Source organism: Epargyreus clarus, unplaced genomic scaffold (assembly GCF_041222505.1).
Source record: "Epargyreus clarus isolate Ecla_fem2 unplaced genomic scaffold, WU_Ecla_fem_2.2 ptg000019l, whole genome shotgun sequence".
NCBI classification, from domain to species: domain Eukaryota; kingdom Metazoa; phylum Arthropoda; class Insecta; order Lepidoptera; family Hesperiidae; genus Epargyreus; species Epargyreus clarus.
In genome coordinates, this window is record NW_027332227.1 from 8,491,249 (window position 1) to 8,513,377 (window position 22,129).

The following is a 22,129-nucleotide window of genomic DNA, read 5'->3' on the forward strand; positions in this document are numbered from 1 at the left end:
AATTTATATTATGTATTCTTAATTACATTTAGATTATTTTAAGATTCAAGCTCGTTTATTGCTATCTTTGGTTTCCTTGGTAATAGGGTTTCGTTTTACTCTTTGGACTAATTATAGGTAGCTTATTATAATAATCATAATGCTATATAGATTATATAGTGGATGCGGGTAGTTAGGTACACACTCCAACTTCTACATTTTTGATTTCAAAAACAACACTACGATTTGAGTAAATCCTATCTTTAGGAAAAAACAGAATGTTACTAAGTCTTAAAATAGTTTCATTGAGTAGCTTCGTCAAAGTTAATTCTGAGGTTTCCATGACACAACAATAATAATGACGAATTTATGTCCATCTGTCCGTCATGCGTTATTACACCGTTCATTCGATTACGAAATAACTTTAGGATCCCTGCATTACTGTCATGCATAGATTATAAAATCGGATTATGACAGTACGATAGCTGGCGGGCGCGTGTATGTTGTATAAGTATGTATGTACCTGCACACAATTTGTAATCGACAATTTCACATCAATTTGTAGATGACAAATATTGTATAATATAAGGATAACTTTGGGTGGCGTTATTGTAAAAATCATTTGCTTCTTTTTCATTTATTCATTAATTTACATCTTATTTTTTGTGGCAAAAAATATTTTCCCGGTTCCAATTAAATAGTAAGCAATAAATTCTGGTATTGCGGAAAGTCTACTATTGCTCTATGAATGCTACAGTCCATAATTTTCGATCCATAAAATTTTAACTTAAAATCGTCTCTTTTTTACGGTATCAAGCCTTGTTTGATTGTTTAACTGCTAACTAAATTAGGCGCAGATACAAGGTGAATCACCTTCAAGGTAATGTGATCTATAGATCTAAAGAAGGTATCATCTATAACTTTTCTTATAAAATCACGTATTTTATGACTTTTATTAACAGTAAAAAAATAATTTACGACGTTATAAGGTTAGATAAATAAAATTATTATAGATAGGTGAGGTCTTTTTAACAGACATATAAGTAATCTATTTTATGTTATATGATCACTAGTCCATAGACCTATATTATCAACTTCATTCACCGCACTTCGTTCACTCTGTTGCATGTGCCTTATTCAAAAGTTGTGAGAAAATAAATACAATCAATTTTAAAAAGAATAAGCCTCATGCGCACTAAAATTCGTGTAATCACATTACAATTACATTAACATTATCGTTCAATTTAGTGTTGTGATACCCAAACACACGCTTTGACTCCATCTGTCACTGACATCGTTATGTTTTAAAATGTATGTACTTTCTCTACATTGTACATAGAATAAACAGTTTTCAATACTTTAGACTTCCGTGCGGTACTGATTTGAAATTGGTATCCTAAATTTATTTTTAAATCCTGGACTCGGTAGGTTTTTGCATGATATAAACTGTGGGTAGGTTAATATTAAAGAAAGCTTTTTTACAATCATCTATTAATGATTTATTTTATTCAACTAAAAAGAAAATACAGATATACAGTAATTGCGAATATTTATCTATTAATTAAAGCTTAATTTAATACAAATTCTCATTATAAATAAACATACAAGTTTGTACAGCAGAACTTAGGAATGCTGTTACGATTTTTAAAGTAGTTTCGAACTGCTTGGCATTAATAATAATCACTGTTGTTACTTCACCTTATAATATATTAGTATTATTTAATAAATAGTATTTAATTCATTACTTTATAGCGCTGTGTTCAAATCCACTGGAACTAAATCAAATGCGTGAACGTCTACTTTTTATAACATTATTTTTGTATAACACAATCCGAACACTATTGAATGTAAAAACAAATTATAATCCTAATTACATATCACAAATAACTGCCTTATGTAGTAATATAAATTTTAATTAACAATACATTCTTAAATACATAAATAATAACAATATGGTGGGACATTACATTAAGATTTAGTTACTTTGTAAAATACACTAAACATTTTTCACACACTCCAGGATGTATCAACACACTTACAATCATACTTTAACAAAAACACTTAAAACAAAAACTTAACAGCATATTTTTTGGATACATAAAAAATACTAGTTAATTATAAAAAGAAAAAAAAACAATATTTTTTATGAAATAGGTACAGTAGGTACCTATTTCTAAAACTTCTGTTTCCTTCTTTCGTTGTGCGACATTGCTGAATGTCGTGCCTGCTGTGGTGGTCTACTGTGCAGGTGTGCTGCATTTTGCCGTAGCGCTCGGTCTTCTGCATGTCTTAGGCATTCTGTAATAGACATCTTGGTTAAGTCCTTGATCTGGTCAGACCATCTGGTTGAGGTCGGGGTCTTTACCCTCCACTTTCCGCACCATAATCTTCTTCAAGCAGTCTTCTTCCCATCGTGATGGTTTTGTATTTACTTTCAGCTTTTTTAGAAATGTTTGTCTTCTTTGCTGTCCATGTAATACGGAGCATCCTCCGCCAGTACCACATTACGAAGGCATTGAATTTTTGCCTTTCATTTGCTCGCAGTTTCCACACCATAGAGAAAAAATAGAGAGTATTAACGTTTGACAAGTCTTACTTTGGTGACATGAGTAATATTTCTATCGCGCCATACTTTTGTTAGACTTGTCATAGCACATTTGGCATTTGGATTCTTCTCTTTATCTCTAGTTCTTACCCTCCTTGGTCGCTTATCATGGATCCTAGATAGACAAATTGGTTCACAATTTTAAAATCGTTACGCTTGGTGGACAGAGGCAACAACCTCTCACACCCTGAGACCCTCTACTACCATTATTTTCGTTTTGGCTTTGTTGATAGCAAGCCCATACTTTTGACTCTATTCTCTGAACTAACTGTGCCATCTCGTCTTCTGAAGATACAAACAATGTAGTGTCACGGCATAACACAGGTTATTGTTCTTGTGACCAGCGATTGTTCCACCCTCCCAATTCTCCAAGGCTTGTCTCGTTATGTATTCGCCGTATATTTTAAAGAGAAGTGGAGAGAGAAAGCATCCCTGTCGTACACATTTCTGCGGTTTGAACGGTTTGGATAGAATGTGGTTGACGCGTACTACTGTTTCACCGTCTTCATAAAAGTTCTGTATGAGATTTGTGAGGTGATCTGGTACTCCCATATATTTGAGAATATGCCACATATTCGCCCATTTAACGTTGTCAAACGCTTTTGAGTAGTCCACAAAGCACATGATCATGGGTACCTATAACTCTCGACTTTATGACATGTTCACAGCTAATTTATGGATATTATTTAAATTGTAAACTATATTAACCTTCCCTACATCACCATCCAATTTCAAATATTTCACTACGGAAATATTGTGTTGAAGTTCAATTCTTTTTATAAATGACATGCCAGCGTCAAATTCCATCTGCATTTTGTCTTCGTACTCAGTAATGCTTATTTTTATAGAGATAGATTCTTTTTTGTACTGTGGAACTGAAAATAAAATGTTGGGATAAAATATAGGTTGTACCTACATATATACAATTTTATACTTTAATTATTTAATTAAATATTTTATCATATATACAAAATACTAAATAGGATTTACGAGACACTTTTTTTTAAATATGTATAAACAAAGAAATAAATATAAATAAACAAACGAGAGAGAACCCTCTTTGGTTCAACCCCGTCAGCATCAACGCAGCACCTATATCTGCTTGAGTGGTGCTGTGTTCTGGTTTGGTAAGGGAAACATATTTTTGAGGCGTTCCAACGTAGGTAGGGCACTAATCCCAGGTAGGGCACTAATCTCATCAGGGGTTAATTAAAGATTTCTATGGGCGGCAGTAGCCCATAACTATCAAGTGAACTGCATGCTCGCTTACTACTTCCGAAAATATTGTCCTCCTTTGTATATTATACATAATATATGAGTCTGTGGTTTAGGGAGGCCAAGCTTAGATTTAAATTAGTTACCAGTATCTTCCATTCCCAACAACTGATTTTAATAAATTATTGTCTAAAGCCTTCCTTAATAAATGACCTATCAAATTTTAAAGATGAATTCAAATCGGATCAATACTTCTGCAAATTCGTGCATATCGCAAAATCATCTAAATAATGGGTAAATATTTAACAAACGTAATAATTACATATACTTAATGGTGTATTGACTTCAAAATTATCAGGTTCAATCGATTCTGACGTTCCATCCACTATTGTTTTCAATTTAATTTTGTTTTCTAGAAAGTGCAATTCTATGTGCCCAGCAATATTATTTTCATCTGGCTCGCTAGAACCTTTCTCTCCTGTTAGACTTAAGGAAATCCTGAAATGTAAAGACAAAATATTATAGCATGTTTATAAAATAAGTAACCTCACTTAACTGTATCAACGTCAGAACTATTTAGTCGTATCATTATAGAGTACCTTGGAAGAACTCAGAAAAGGGATTTTCATGAATTGACATGAATTTTATATAAAAATACTTACCATTCGGAATTATTTAACAACGAACTTGTAATATTTATTTCATCCCCAATATTAAGTTGTCTGGGTAGACAAAACGCGATTCCCCGTTCCACTTTCTGCATGTTTGTATGTGACTGTGCTTCGTTTCCTTCACCAGTTCTGTAATAACGATATAGTCTTCGAATAAATTGAATGATGATTACGTCGACATACGGTTTAGTAAATTCATAATTCAGTTGTAGAATTCAGTCGTAATATACAACGATGGAACCGAGCAACATAATATCGTGAGATTGTACCTGGGTATGAAGTACCTAGGTACCGTTTTCGCGAGGTGACAATTTATTAGTTCACATCATACGACAAAACCGTCACATCTAACTCTGTTTTTTAAACCTGCTCTTTGAAATGGGTTTTAAAAAGAATATTATGAGTTAATCTAAAATCGGGGGCATCAACGAATCTGTAATCTTCATCAGAATTCCGATTAGAATACGTCAATTAGCTCTTGGTGAGCTTCCATTGTTACTTAAATTGTTTGACGTCACAATATAATTTTATTATAAAATTTCTTAATGCAAAGAGGCTTTCTTTATTTCTCAACTTCGTATGCTAATTGATTCATTCTAGAATGTTTTAGTAAGCCCAGCACTCTAATTTCAAATAGATCATCGATCATTTCTATGATTCATGTACTTTGTACTTTGCGTAACAATAACGCAGGTGGATTAGGGGAAGACTATACCTTTAACACGTCTGCGGTGATACCGTGAATAACAATTTCATTACTTGTCAGTGGAATTATGTCGCGACGCATTTATGCACGTACATTTTCTCCGTACACGTATTTCCTCAAAGTTCTCGATTTCAAATAACAAGTGATATAATACAAGAAAAATCTAATGTTGAAGTAATTTATATTTTTTAAACATTTGTAATTAAATTAAAAAATACTAATACGGTTGGCGGCAATTTCTCTGTCGTTACATTTTTTAACTTTAAATACTTTTTAACTTTGTACGTCTTAATTCGAATTCATACTATTGTTCGATTATAAATTTTCGTGCAATACTAATGTCAGACTGCAATATAATATTTTTAAATTTTATTTAGGGACTTACATAAATAAATTAAAATATATAACGTCAAAATATTTCACTAAAAGAAAAACAGCTTTTACATTTTATTATTTGATGTCTGTTAGTTGGTCTGTTATCTGTATGGACTTGTTTTTCTGAACACTTCAGATTTTTTCATCTCATTTTATATAGTATGTTACTTTTGTTTATAAAATAAATAAAACAAGTATTCAAAATTAGTCAAAAAAGTATAAAGTACATAATAATACATTTTATTAAAATTTTATCGTCTTCGTACTTTATTTTAGTGAATGAATTGTTTAATAGGTGCTACTTGATAAATAAAAGGTTCAAAGGACTTACTGCCCTATTTTTGATAGTTAATCCATCGTAAGTTCGTAACCATATTTATCTTTTATATCGTGATAGGATGGTAGTTAGGTACGTGAAATTTGTAATCGAGCCTACTATAATTACTAAAATCATACGCGGCATGAAAAACGGTGTGAAGTATAAATAAATATATAAAAATAAAATTAATTACTTTTCAGATGATATTTCCTCTTTCATTTCTTCAGCTGGTCGCGCTCTCACTTGTATATTTGAAACACAACACAATAATATTGCAACAAGTATCAATCTCTCACTTTCCATTTTATTATTATTAATGAAACCTTTCAATCACACAAGTCTAAACACTAAAACAATGTTGACACTTAAGCACATGTAGACCGCGTTATGAACTAATTTATAGTAATAAAACCCTTATATAAATCATTAACATGAGTCATTAACACCTAATAAAGGTTCACCGCAATCATAGAATTCCCAATGCTTTTACAAATTCCAAAATTTTCAAAATTAAACTCGTGGAAATTATTCCTATTGGTATTAGTCACATATTTCTAGATAGGTAGAGATACATATCTTAATGAAAATATCAAAACTGGATCATAAAGCAGTTACAATAATGTAAGTATAACCAACATCATAGTTAATGATATCAATGAAAAGACTACTATTTGTTATCAATCTTATCATTCTATACTAATGAGATAAATAAAATGTTTCAATTATTATTTTTTATATATAGACACCGACAAAACAGACCGACAGATCAGTATGTTTCTCGTATATCGTTTCTAAACTGCAAATTTGCATTGTAAGATACATAATTGTCAGAATGTTTATTTGTGGAAAAAGCGCTAATAGGGATCTAGGGTGACCCGAGCAGGGTACTGATGGAATACACAAATACAAGATCTACATCTAAATTAATAATTTACATTTCTGCCAGGCCAGGTCATAATCACTTACTTAGGTAATGATATCATTAACATATTGTCTTTTATTGAAGTGTTAGTTTTTTTATAAACAATCCTTATAAGGACATGCATATATGCATCCAGGGGAGTGGGGTTTTGCCGTAGTTACCGCAATTAGACGTGCGGAGTTTGTGATGGTCAGGTACAGCAGATGATTAATTTTCATAACTAACATTCGTGACTAGTGAAAAGTGACGTTATTATGTGTGAATAGGTAAATTTCACTTATATGTTAAAAATTATTGTTTGTTCACAGGTGAATCTAACGTTTATACCTTGGGTACTATTGGAGCACATAGGGTGGTTACGACAAAACTGCCTTCAGTGGGTCGGACCAGGGAGGCGATGACTGCTGCGGGGAATACAACAACCAGGCTGTTAGGCATTTTCCAAAAGGTATTTTAACTATTAATTTGATTTTTTTATATAAATCGAAGCTGCAAACAAGCAAGCAGTCTACCTTATGGGAACTATTTTCTACCGCACGTAGATGTCTGTAACCGACTTCACTGAGAACAGGGGTTTTACCTAAATTCGATCACAGATGCATTGTCACTCCTGAAGACTAAAATGGTCACCTCACGTATAAATTAGCTGACATAAGCACATTTAGCACAAACAGAGTAATACATATTGTATTGTTAAAATGCAAAATTCAAAATAAAACTTACAGTCCTTACACTGGAAGTAACTCCTTCTTTATGAGTCACAAATGACATCCGAGTAGTATTAAGTATTAAATTCTTCGCATTTTTATCGCAAATAATTGCTTGCAATAAGTTATTATGTACTACATTTTTTGTTGAATGATTTTTATTTGTTTGACAATATTTTTTTAAAGACTTGGCGGAAAAATATAGTTTCTTTTATTCGGAAATTATTAGGGTCAGATCCTCCAGACCGCCTCATCCGGACCGGTGTTTCGGTGAAATATAGTAAGACCTTAAATATAGTAGGACCTTACTTTACCTCCGGACTTTAGGAATAATAAAATGCCGTGATTACACAGTAATAAAATATTTACACCTCATTGTGCAGGGACCCATATAAGAAGTACATAATATAATCCCGGGCGTAGCTCGTATGATTTTAATGATAATACTGTCTTTTTTATGAATGAGGAAATACGTAACCGAACCTTAACTTAACTCTGGTACAAAAACCCAAATAACGTAGTAATTTCTTAATTCGCGTAACAATAAGCATATGAGTACTTACCTACATCATATTCGGATTCATCACTCAAATATGCAGAACTGTTTAAAATGACGGTTGTAAAAATTCCAATCGGCTTCGAATTTATTTAGCCTGGAGGCGGTAATCTATTTAGTGTGCCCTTGAATGCGTCGCGGTCTGCTTCGAATGCTGGCGTGAAATAGCTATGATTCCATCTGAAGTGGGTACCACGGCCAACACAAGTGGTACATATATAGTTTAAGTATATGTGATATGGTTCGTTTGCCTATTTACAGCTCGCACAAGAACGTACGTAAATAGAATCGATATTGTAATAACATATCGTTGCTGAGAAATGGAATGCGAGTGGCGACTTGGAAAACTGGGACTTTGACTGGCATTCGGCTCATATGAAATTCAGACATTTCCTAAAATATATTAATTTACGATAAACTTATCTTTATAAGAAATTAATTAAAATGAAGCTATATAAAGATAAATATCTAATAATAACCGTTATAAAATATCAATTTGATTTAAAAAGTACTTTAGATAACTTCGCTCGTTATGTAGGCCGAGAGTAATTAAATCCTGATAAACTTTTAATTCAAAATATCACTTTAGAAGTAATTTTTATTCGGTTACAGCGAAATAAAAAAGGCTGGTCGTGATTTTGAATAGTATGAATGTTTATTCACATGTTCGTTCGAAATTTCTAAACTACATACTAACTATGATTTGACAAATGAGGTATCGTTAAGAGTGTCTTGATCATCCGCTCGCTAAAGGATATTTGCTTTTCCTTTTCAGTTTATTATTTTAAGGAGTCATGCTTTTTTATAATAATTACGTTGAATGTACCTACCTACTAAAAACCAAATTACCGTTTCAATATTTAAGTACCTACCTAATTAGTTCTTCACCACAAATGAGCCAAAGGTTATCGATATTGAGATAAATATTTTAATAATCTTTGAGCGAGCTTTTTATAAAAACACAAAATTTAATAAAAAAATAAAATTATTAATTCAAATAACATGAAATACCTAAGGACATAGCATTTTCATCTATACATATAAATAAAATTGGAGTGTCTGTTTTTAATATTGAAATAACCGCCTTTTACTACATGCATATGATAGGGGTATATACTTACGGTATATACACCAAAATAACATTTTTTACAATTTTTGACAGGCAGTGGCTATTCTCTGAAATGGCTGGACCGATTTTGACGTGCCTTTTATTGGCAGGTAGCGCATGTAATAAGGAGTAACTTAGCTTACTTATATTTTATGTTATGTATATTGTTAGATTTCTTTTTAACGCGGATAAAACCGCGGGGCACAGCTAGTTTTAAATAAGAATGGCGAGTGTTACTAAAAATACAAGAGATTTTTGTTGTTGATTTTATTTTAGTCGAGAATGGTATGTGGGCAAAAAATGCTATAAAAACGGTTTGGTCCACAGGTGGACTACGTGTTTCTGGTGGGCGTGGGCGGCGGGGTGCCGCACTACACGGACTACTCGCGACACGTGCGGCTCGGCGACGTCGTCATATCTACACCCGCGCCCGATTTGCCTGACAAGTAATTTAAAACGCTTTCTACCCCACACTAGGATTCCCTGTATCATGGACACACACATAGACAAATACACAAAAACCCAAACCTGGAAATAGAAATCTAAATTCATCAATTAGATATCTGTCTGGCCGGGATCGAACCCAGGACCCTTTGCGCGTCAGACCGGTATGGTGACCGATCCGCCACGCGGTTCGTCAATTTATCAATATACTTTTCCAGCTTAGTCCTGATGGGTAACAGAGCCTTTGTGGCCGATCTCAGGTAGAAAACTAATATTATCTGGAGTTGATTACAGATGTCCATGGGCGGCAGTAGCTACTTACCATCAGATGGACTGCGTGATTTTTAAAACCCTTTATTTACCTTACACTTGAAACAATTTTCGTTACATTTTTGCTGTACACACTATAAGTACTTAATATATTTTATTTGTTTATATTCTATATATTTAGTAAGTTTTCATTTTTATTTCAAATCAAATTATCACCCATCAATCCACCAATAATCAGCAATAGTATAATTTAATAAAAATATAACCAAACGCGGCTATAATTTTGATTTCCTTCGCACTTGTAATGCTATATTGTCTAAAAATGTCTAAATTAGGCTATTACGCTAAATTGGTTAAATCAATGTTTATGATTACGATAGATGTGACTTTCACGATTTTTTGGAACTGACCATGTTTAATTCATATGACAGTGTGTCTATTCATTCGAAAGCAATTAACTATTATGTCATTTTCCTCCCATTTGTAACCTGGCGCCCGGCGACTGCGTTGTACGAGTATAAGTCTTAGACATTTATGGACCTGTGATGTCATTGAGTACAAACTCGTAAAGTACGGGAATAACCAGTATGGATTCATTCATGTTTTCACAATACTATTATCTTTCCCGTAAATAGTTATTATTATAATTGTCATATAAATGTTTATTTATCATTTATATTTATTTATCCTTGGTATGAGGCATACATAATAATCCCATGGTTAGTTCATAATTCCAAACAGGGATATATGAAATACATAACACATTAAAAGATATAGTATGGTTGAATTAATATGCACCATTACATTCCTATCAATTCGTGGAAATTGTTTATTACTTTTCCCCAATAATTTATTCCCAAAATACATTGAACTCAAAGTTCTAATATCTAACTCTACATTCAAATGGTCCATATTATAATAGAAAGACATTTTTTCGAGCACTAGACGAAGAATAATTAATGTTTTTTCATATAAATTTGTACACTAATAACACCATGAAAAGATATGGTCTATTATTTGATTCTTTAATGTACCTACATTCAAGACCTATTAGTCCTGACCTCGATATGTTGCTCCATTTATGCAAAGCCGCAGTGTTATAAAGGAGTTCTTAAAAATATTGTTAAAAATATCTTGTTACTTATCATTCTGTCCATTGATCTTTAATTTAGAAATATGAATAATTTATATGCATAATGATGCAATTGAGTTGTATATGTTTTAGGAAAATAATTCTGACATAGTTATACCACTTATTTTTAAAATTTATAATATCAAGTGAATTTGGAGAAGGAAGTTAACAATTTATTTATATGTATATAATATACTGATTTTGTAGGAATAATGTGTCGTAGGGGAAGGAAAACCTATTGATAATGATAATACTTCTCTACTACTAGTTCTAACTAACTTACGGCTAACTTCTAAGAACAACTGCTGTAAATCTGCATAAAACATGTTGCATGTTATCCTTGCATATAAGATATTTAATGATGTAATCAGAATTGACGAAATTTTTATTCACCTCGCTTTCTGCATAATGTGACAAAGCTGGTTTGTATTACGTTCTCTATCGAAGCAAGTTATACATCCATCAAACTATATATGAATAAATATAGATATGCGTTGGAGACACCGCCGTCAGGAATGAAGTTCATTAATATTCATTGTGAAATTTTTAATAATTAAACGATATAATTCTGAGGATGTTCTATTACTACTATAATTCTACTGATGATTTAAATAAAAGTTAATAACAAATAAATTGAAAAATGAGTTCTATCAGATATGTACTCACATTTATATGTAACAATAAAAGACAAAGAGAAAGTAGCATGGAGTGGGCATAATGCTTTTTTCTTACATAATAATTGCCCTAATTCAACCCCCTAAAACCTAAGTTGAATGACTTCTAAAATGTGCGTTCTAATATTGAACAACAATAGATAGAAATAAATCTAGCAAACACAATGCCTGTATTCATCTATTCGTGCATAAAGAAATAAACATCTATTGTTATTTTTGTTATCGGCATGTACCAGGTATTGTTTAAGCTATATCTTTACAAGAAATATTATACTTAGAAAAATCATAACAAATCCACGTCACAACATTAGCTATTGATTTAGTACGATGGTAACAATGTATAGTCATATATATGGTATAAATTTATAAAGCTTCCCTGAATATTTGAGACGTAATGTTACCTATTTCACTCGACCTAAATACTTCTCAGATGTCTTTAAGATTCAAACAAAGTACATATATGCAATGAAAACTTGAAATAACCAGTTACATAGATAAGGGGAACAACATTGAAAAATACTAGTTTCTTTTATGTACACCCCTTGATATATTTTTTGATATTCGTGGTAATAGTAATACACATCCTGTTAAAAGTTCAAGTATCTATCTATGGGGTTAAAAGTCCTAATGGTTGGACAAGAGGCTTATTAATAGGGTTTTTATAGGATATTATTATAGGGTTTTTACTCTTCGGGTTTTACGGAGAACGATTTTTACGAGAACTGTTTTGTGTATAAACCTGAGCTATGTAATAGACACTATTAATTTGTAAATATATGTAATTCAACTGATTCTTTAATATTGTCAGGTACGTGTACATATTCTGCGAGAAAGCTGAACGCAACGACAAGGGCGGTTGGGACTACGAGGTGAAACCCTACAAACCTGACAATTTCTTGTTACAAGAAATCGCTATTCGGCTCACAAAAACCCAAGCGCCATGGAATACGTATGTTAACGAAGGTAATATATACATACATTTCTTGTTATTATTGAATTAGATGCTATAATTTGCTAACGCACGTACGTAACGTCTAAGAAAGTACACACACAATTTTTTTATTACTCGATTCTCTAAATTTGATGTTTAATGGTTATTATTGTCCACTGAATCCCCTGACTTTCGTTGAATTTAATCAATATAAGAGTCCTGTTATATAGGATGACACACTTACATGTATTGGCCACTCAGGGCCAAGTTGGAATCCTCTAGCAGGTATAAATATATTTTATCCTCTATATCTAGTATAATGTGATGTGTCCTTGCACATATTCTAAAGACACTTTAAATCTTAATATGTAATTTTATTTTGAATAGCAGTTTTCCTCTCTAAATCCTGGAATATTGCGTCCAAGTTTTACATTATTTAATAGTAATATGACGTATGTTGTTAAATGACTATTATTATATATGTTATCGGACGTCTGCGCGAATTCTATATTTGGTTGTATAATATGCAATATACATATATAGGTATGTAGTTTCACAATTACTCAAATGTTTTCATACGGGATTTCATCGTGCAATACGCGAGCACACTCCTATAAATGATTTTCCTGGGTAATCGCGACCAAGCACACATTTTAAATATGTTTTATTAACTTGCTCGTAATTTACTACATTATTTAAGTAATTTAACAATAAATCTTAGTTATTTAATTTAGATTTTTCTATATTACAATTACCTACTTTTTTCAAATGCTAGGTAGGACATTTGTGAACCTAAATTTCAACAACAGAATCCCAAAACAATAAAACAAAACTAAATAAATGTAAGGAATTGTACTTACTGTTAGAAGTTTAGTCCAACACAATACGTCACAGTATAATTTAACTTAAAATAAATGACACTGAGCAGAGTTATCTCTGTTACAGCTTCCACTGAATTATGTATATTTTGAAGGGACACTATTTATATTCAGTGTTGTGGCTAATATAGGTAAATAGTCATGTAAATTCATTATGCGTAATAAGCGAGAAATGACGCGTGTATCTCGTAAAAATGTGCTGTAAACTAATATGTACTTCTATGGGAAGTAGGGGAAGCTTGTTTAGGTGAGGTACCCTTTGTGGTACGACTCCGGTGACTACACCGCAACACCTTTTTCTGCCTAATAACAGTAGTGTACAGCGCTGCTGTGTTTCGGTTTGCAAGGTGTGGTAAGGGAGACATATATATTTATTCGAAGCATTCTAAACTAGTTCTCAAGGGTAGTAACGCATACCTATGTGGCTAATTTCAGGTTGGTTTTTATCATTTCTAGAGATTGATAATAGATGTCCATAGGCGGCAGTAGCCATTGCGTATCATGTGGACTGCAATCTGCAAATATTATACAAAATATATAAATAAATTGTAGTTCTTCATTTAGTTATTGTGTACAGAGCGGTAGGTATAGGTTTGAAATGAAAATTGATTGTTCTAAGAAATTGAGGTCAATTATATTAATTTATCGATGATCCCGCAATCCCCGCACACTATATAATGTTTCGCAATGCGGTCAATTTTTTGATTATAAGATGTTAAGTTCAAATGAATTACATTATCACTTGTTGTAACGCCCGTGATGTATAAGGAAACTTATTAATTATTGTACGTAATAATGTTGTGACAAATATATGAAGTATTTTTTTTATAATAAGGGAGTAGCAGAGGAGCATGCAGTCTACCCGATGGTAAGTGGCTACTGCCATCCCTGGATATCTGTAATCAACCCCAGATACGATTAGATATTCCTATCTGAGGTCGGCCACAGACGCGCCGCTACCCCTGAGGACTAAGCTGGAACGCCAAAGTGGTGCAAAAACACGAAATCGAAGGAAAAGTGCGGAGGAATATCGTTTCATTCGTAAATGATCTAAAGACTATATTTTTTTAATATTTTTCAAATAAAATAGATGACAGTGATAATTTCAATTGTCAAAACTGGTTACATTTTCTTGTTAGGAGTGAGTAATTATTACTAATCTATGACGTATACAATAGTAATTTATTTATTTATTTAATTCACAAAATCCACAGCTTGTAACATTCAATTTACACGCTAAACTTATAATATAGGTCCTGAAGCCAATTACGGATTTACAATATACTTATTAAGCTAAGAAAACGTCACATAGTATTCACCACATTACTTAAGAATAAAAGCATGATCATAGTAATCTATGATGTATACAATAGTAAGTGATGTTTTCAGGTTTGGATCGCTTGCGCGGCGTGCCGGGGCGCTGGGCGGCGCCGGAGGGCGCGTCGGACCGCCTGTGCGTGGACGTCGGCGACGGCGCATACATCGAGGTCTCGCATCCCACGCCGCTCGGGGAACACACGTATGCATTCACATTTACACTTACTCACTTATTATTACTTGCTTTAACCCTTCAAAGTACCAGAGCAGCCCTTTGTATCCTTGTTAGTTCGTGTACACAATCATTATTTTCGACGTGGGCGTTCAAAGGTTAGGGTCGTTACATATGTAACGGAAAATGCGTCACGTATTATCGGTGGCGTTACGAAAGAACAGAGAATTGTATAATAAAACATTCAACCTTTCACACCTAACCGATGATGCGTTAGTGCGTCGAACCTAAAGGTGAAGGAACACAGCGTGAGGCCACGTGCATACTTGAGTGATTTTAAAAAAATCTCGAACGTGTGTGAAGTCTACCAATACGCACTTGGCCAGCGCGGAGACCCGTGCTCAGAGACCACATAGATAGTTTTCGAAGCCAACGCTTCTTTTAAGCGCATAGAAAATCTGAAAGATTCGCATCGCCAATGTGCTTTGCCACGAATGACGGTTAGCTATGAGTAAATACTAATTAAATTAGGAAATAAATAATACTCATACCATATTTGTAAGTTTAAGCTTTCCCTTCAGTCGGCAATCCTAGTGTTATGTTTTATTTAATTGAAGCAAACTATCACGCTCTCCAACTGACTTTAAAATATATTGATATCATTCATATACGTAATATAAAGAAATATACTGAATGTAAAGGTGTAGTGTATAAAACTATAAACATGTTGAAATACTAGTAGTAAATGACGAATGCCTCGCTATCCCTTACGACTAAGTAGAAGTGACGTCAAATACAGCTACTACAAAAAGTGATGACACTCCCTGACTAACTGAATATCCGGGTTTGATGCCCCTCATACGCAATCCAAACAATACCTAATACCTGTCTAAGGTAAAATCCGGCATTGGTCATATAACATGATATTGCATTAATTATAGTCGTCTCACGTATTTACGAACATGTTACGAATATAGCCTATCAATTACAATAAAATTAGTCGGACATTTTAAAGTGATCTGTACAAGAGTACAATTTTCAAATTTGGATCCGATCCATACACAGTGGCAGACTAAGATCGCTGGGGGCTCGGGGCGGAAAGTTGAATGGTGTACCCCAGTCTAAGAAGTTGATTGGATTTTTAATATTTTGATTTTGAAAGTGATGAGTCCGGTGACAGTTTTATTTTGCTGATTTCACATATACATGTCACAGATTGTGTGGTAACAGTAAATGTGTTTGGGGGCCCACAGTTTCCCCCTCTTCCCTCGGCGTCCCTTAGTCCGCTAAAGTCCATACATCTAACTATCGATCTCGACGAATTGTAACAATGTCCATGAGCGGTAATGACACCTTAATAGTGAAGGAGTCATATTGTCAAATTTTCCTTCCGGTAATTTAATTGAATTTACGGTGAGGTATTGAATTGATAGGGGGTTATTACGTATACTATAATTAAATGGTACAAGCTCCTTAATAAGCAATTGCCTACTAATATAATACGTGTATTTGTTATGACGAGGCAAGTGACACTACAGGTTCAAAGGTTAAAAAATACAATGTGAATAAAAGTGAGTAAAGGGAATTTATTGTAATACCTGGTGGTATTGTTTCCCTAGATGGTAATAAAATTAATTCCCTGCACTTTGCAACGTGTGGGCAAGTAATATAATCTTCCAATATTTAAATTGTAATAGTGCAGTGACTTTGTTATAAATATATAAAGAAAATACAGTACAACAAAATATATGTATGCGTGTTTGATTAAATTGTCGCAAAACCATATTACAATACTTATCAGGTTGTTATAATTATCACATGACAGTAACAATTAGATGACACTAATACTGTACAAGTACGGACCGTAGGTACCTTACATTAGTAATACTATTGTAGACACATGAATGCCCCGTTTGCATGAGCGCATTTGCATTGCATTGCATTTTTACCGTATTGCATTTTCTCCAAGTAGACACCATATCTTTTGAATTTTGAAGCTGATAGAACCCTTTGTGGGGTCGGCCCCACCGCCACACCTATGTCGGCTGTGTTCTGGTTTGAAGGATGTGGTAAGGAAGACATATTTCTCCGAGGCATATCAGCTTAGTCCTCGGGGGTAGCGGCGCATCTGTGGCTTAATATCTAATTCTATTTCATTCCACCGGTTCGTCTATAGTCTGATTCATAATTAGGTGTCCAAAATGTAAACAAAGAAATATCACACACCCCCTTTCCGGGGAAAGCTAAAAAAAATAGTCTAAATCGGTTAGGAATGCGCGATCATGCACACCGAACGAAAAGAGGTTCTCCTTCGTTTTTCTTATACAAAATAGCGTTTGCGCCAACTTTCGTTATGATATTCGTGATCAGGAGGTCAAAATACGTTAGTCTACCAAATGTCAGATTGATCGGCGGTATGCGCTTTTCGGAAGTTTATCCAATAACGAGCTTTTGCCCGCGGTTTCGCTCGCGTTACGAAGTAATATTTTCATCCCCTATTTTATCCCCTTGGGGGTAGAATTGATCAAAATCCATTCTTAGCGGATGCCTACGTCATAACATCTACCTGCATGCCAAATTTCAGCCCGATCCATCCAGTGGTTTGGGCTGTGCGTTGATAGATCACTATGTCAGTCGGTCACCTATGAGTTATATATATGTGGGATAATACCTACATGGTTAGATTTTAGTTTAATTTTTTATTTTTATATAAGAACTCTGACGTAGTTTGATTGAGTAAAAGTAGCAACACTGAAGTAGGAAATCAGTTGGGGTGAGTTTAAAACAATGTACGTGTATTTTTACATGAGTTCTGAGAAATAAAATAAGAATTAAATATCACCATCAACCTCTCATTTCTACGATCCCACATATATTTAGATACTGTATGGATTAACGTGTGGTGTGTGTCAGCGCGGGCGGGGGCATGCGGGTGCACTGCGCGCCGCTGGCGGGCGGGCGCGCGGTGGCGGGCGCGGGCGAGGCGCGCGCGGCGTTCGCGGCGCACGCCCGGGCGCGCGCGTACGACTGCGAGCTCGACGCCGTGCTCGACAGCGTCGTCGGCAACCGGAAGGACTGCTTCGTGTCTATCAGAGGTAACGTATTGAACATAGTCCGCGCTAATTTTTTTTTTTTTTAATTATACCTCATAGATTAGTAAAGATTACTCCTAACAAGAAAATGTACCCAGTTTTGAGAATTGAAATAGTTGCGTAAAAAAGAATTTGCCACGTGTCCGTGCTAAAATGTCCCTAAAATATTTGAAATTCAAAAAAAACTAACTTACTAATAAGCCATTTGTAGCTTCATTCAATTTCAAGGCGGCGAAGTATCTTTACTAATCTATGTTATACCTAAACGACGAAGGAGACGGGCTACATCATGGAAAGCAGTCACCGTTGCATATGGACATTTGCAACACCAGAAGAGTCGCCAATGCATCGCCAGCTTTGGAGAAGAGCTCTTTTTACACCTTTTTTGAAGAGCTACGAGCTAAGAGCGTGAAACTTCTAGTCCGCTGTGAAGTTGTTGCGCGCAGATTTAGTTAACATATGTACATACATATGTTAACTAAATCTGCCGGCCCGCTGTCGCCCACGGGTACATACCCGTGGGCGACAGCGGGCCGGTGCCGGGGTTCGTTCCAATACTATCTACAATTTGATATTGCGACGCGACTCTTTCTATATTCGGAGCGGACTAGCAGTTTGGCGCAGACTACATGTACAAAGTAACGAGAAGGACACCATCAAATGGTACCCGGTACTGTGGGAGCGACATAGGGTTATGTGGGATTCTTACAACACTTAAACCCCTCTAGTGGCCGTTCTCTTTGCTGAGCATGATGTTTGCCACACCTTCTAGTATACACGACCATATGCGATCAAACATGCCGCCATTTTTCCCGGAGTACTGTAGATGTACCTAATGTACATAGAAAGTATACATACAATTTCATAAAAAAATATGTGCTTCAATGTAGACACGCGGAAGTGAAACTTTTACAAACCAACAAAATGGTTGGTAGGTATGTATCGTCACAGATTTATAAATAGTTAAGTATCGTATCGTATAATATTAAAATACTTAAATATGTAAAATTACTTTGTTAAACAATCTCAAAGGTCTCCCAATCTGCACTTGAAGAAACTAGCGATAACACTTCAGTGATCATTATGAGGAAAACATGTATAATTTATTTAATTTGTCACTTAGGCATGATTTGTGCGAAGAATTTTTAAAAATCAAAAATGTTTTATTTAAAGTACATTTAAAGATTCCTTTAGTAAGTACAGATAATCTTCCAACACTCTGCAAGATCTTTCGTTATGTAACCAGTTTTGACAATTGCAATTGCCATCTATTTTCGTGTTAGCAATATATTAAAAAAAAAGTAGTTTTTAGATCATTTACGAATGATACGATATTTCTCCGTACTTTTTCTTCGATTTCGTGTCTTAATTATGCGTAATTAAGACACGAAATCGAAGAAAAAGTCGGCATTGTTCCGCGTAAATTACACCATGACAGCCATTAAATGGCTGACAGAATTGTCAGGCGTTTAAGCCATTTAATGACTTCCTTCAATTACAAAGCCTTGAGATATCTATACATTCATTAAATTTTTGCTATGTATTCATTAATTGTTTGCTAAGCCATCTTCGCGTAGCTCGTAAATATCACTGTGGGAGGAGGGTCTAAGGTTTCTGGGTAATGGTGTGTGCAGGCATAGCGGACTACCGCGACGGCACGCGCGGCAAGGAGTGGCAGCCGCACGCGGCGCTGGCCGCCGCCGCCGTCATGAAGGCCATCATCGCGCACATGGACCCGCCGCAAGACTAAACCAACACAACCAACGAAGATCATCCATCGGCTTTCACGAACGACTAGTTCGCCCAGCTGTCGAAGTGCGACCGTAATCATATTTTTTTCCAAGTTTCAAGGTTATGAAATTCATTCAATTCATTCATTCACCAACGAAGATCACCGCGTCGACTTCCCACGAACGACTATTTCGTTCAGTTGTCGAAGTTCGATCGTAATCATACTTTTTTCCAAATTTCAAGGTTAGGTTAGCTTCTAGAGTTCAGGCAAATGAAGACTGTTGTGCTAGTGTGCTTATTGTAGCATGTTTTTGTTATATTTTCAAGATTTCAAATATCCAATAGGTATATAATATCTAATATCTCTGGAAACTAACTGTCAGATCAGTAACTAAACTTTACTACTATGTCTTAGTTTTTAACTATTTGCTTAACGTAGAGGTAACCCCACTTTCGACTAGAGAGATTACAAATTTAAACGATATTAAAGGAGTCCTTGTCGTGCCGACACAACAATAATTTTAATAAAAGAAAATATTACACGAAGTCACGAACCATACTTTGGTTATCCTATTGCGTGAGTTATGTAGGTGAATGTGATATCAGTCAGTGTTAAATCAATAAATATTCGTTTCTTGAAATAATATTACATAGACTACTTGTAGAGCTCTATTTATGTGCCTGTAACATGATTTCTGTGTTAGGGTAAATAAATTTTATACTATATAATTGACCAATTCGATATTATAATTACATTTCGTATCTTATTTATATTTCATAATATATACCTTGTTGTCTCTAAATATTCAAAATACTAGATCTTTCTTATTGAATTTGTTATTTAGACAAATTACACGTTTTAGAAACGATTAGACTATTACAGGTACACTTGCCTTGATATTTGGCTGTTAGAAGTTTTATTAGAACTATCTATAGGTTAAGATTCGATAGCTTAATTTCTACATCTATCTGCTTTTTATTAAAAAATATTTATCGTTAATGATAAATAGAGTACATTTGTTTAGATATCATCTCCTTTATTAAAATGTTGTTACATTTAAAACAGATATATTTTTCATTATAATTCAAATAAATTCAAATAATTTATTTTATTGAAGAATATTGTTTACAAAAAGCGATAATATTTTTTTGTTTATTCTTTTATTGATATAATTTTAATTAAAAACAGATAGACATACACATTACGTTCTCGGATCCCGTACTACTAGGATTTGTCGTTTCTGTAGGATGTAGGTTTATGAATTTTACACGAGATTTTAGTAGTTATTATTAAAATTATCACTAGATTAAAAAGTTATGCGAAATATACACGTTAAATTATATGTTATACTTAGATATTTAGTATGTAATGTCATTCAGTTATATTACTTATATTTTGCTTTTTGCTATTACATGCCAAACTTGTCTGTAGCGTTAATAACAGTGGCCACGCAATTTTTAAGGCTCAAATATTAGTCTTCCCTGTTTTTGAAGCCTTTTCACACAATTTTCGAAGTTTTATTATTTATGTACACAAATTAATGTTACGGATTCTGTCCTTTGTGTGTTCAATGGCATTTATCAACTTTATCCACTTTGCAAATTTATTGCATTTACCATTTTGTATTCAGTTTATGTGGCAACACAAATAAAGAACTAATTCTTCTGACCACTTTTTAAACTGCACGAAAGCAGGAATGTGGAAATTGTTATACTTTAAGGTTCTAATTTTCTATGTCAATCATTCTGTGAAAAGTTACCAAAGTTTAAAAAACAATCTTCATAGAAGAAATAAATTATTTGTGACATATACATCATATTAATTTAAATATATTTATTAAATCCGTATCTTATAAATGGCCTATACATTTTACCCTGTTGTTTGTTGATGAAAATATTTAAGTTGTATTGCTTTGCCAGACATAGGCATAAGATTAGGATATTATTAAATTATACACTGTTTCACTGCCATAAGTGGCCTACGTTAGCAGTAAGTTTGTTGGTAAAGTAATTAGATTAGAGACCAAAGTAAAAATGTTTGACTATTTCTACGAAGGTCTAGTCAGAAGAGGTTAGAAATGATCATTAAATATTTATTTACACCCGTTAGTTAGTAATCATTGATGTTTGGAGTGGCACAGTTTTTTTATACCTTGTTCATATTTGTATCAATTATTCCAAATTGATTTTGTGTATCATTAATAACAAGGAATTGTTAAATATGCGACTGAACAACTAATATAAATGTTACTATCATCATTTGCATAATTTTATAAGATAAAATATTAACATATTAACCTAAACTGACTACTATTTTGTTTCCTA

General features: G+C 33.8%; 1 protein-coding gene and 1 long non-coding RNA gene across 4 annotated transcripts in view; one reads left to right on the forward strand and one right to left on the reverse strand.

Moving 5' to 3' along the window:
- LOC140749990 (uncharacterized) overlaps nucleotides 1-20,263 on the forward strand; it is a 32,517-nt gene extending 12,254 nt beyond the window's left edge. For all 3 annotated transcript variants that reach the window (XM_073083269.1, XM_073083270.1, XM_073083268.1), the window contains exons 8-13: nucleotides 7,101-7,240; nucleotides 9,491-9,609; nucleotides 12,492-12,646; nucleotides 14,882-15,011; nucleotides 17,895-18,076; nucleotides 19,708-20,263. In XM_073083269.1, coding sequence (XP_072939370.1) covers nucleotides 7,101-7,240; nucleotides 9,491-9,609; nucleotides 12,492-12,646; nucleotides 14,882-15,011; nucleotides 17,895-18,076; nucleotides 19,708-19,823 — 842 coding nt within the window. In that variant the 3' untranslated portion in view covers nucleotides 19,824-20,263. The remainder of the gene's footprint in view (nucleotides 1-7,100; nucleotides 7,241-9,490; nucleotides 9,610-12,491; nucleotides 12,647-14,881; nucleotides 15,012-17,894; nucleotides 18,077-19,707) is intronic.
- Nucleotides 1,559-13,681, reverse strand: LOC140749994 (uncharacterized). The gene is made up of 4 exons (XR_012103148.1): nucleotides 13,475-13,681; nucleotides 4,462-4,599; nucleotides 4,122-4,297; nucleotides 1,559-3,459 (listed from the first exon to the last, which is right to left on the reverse strand). It is a non-coding gene; the product is annotated as an uncharacterized LOC140749994 (long non-coding RNA).
- Nucleotides 20,264-22,129: the final 1,866 nt, after the last annotated feature.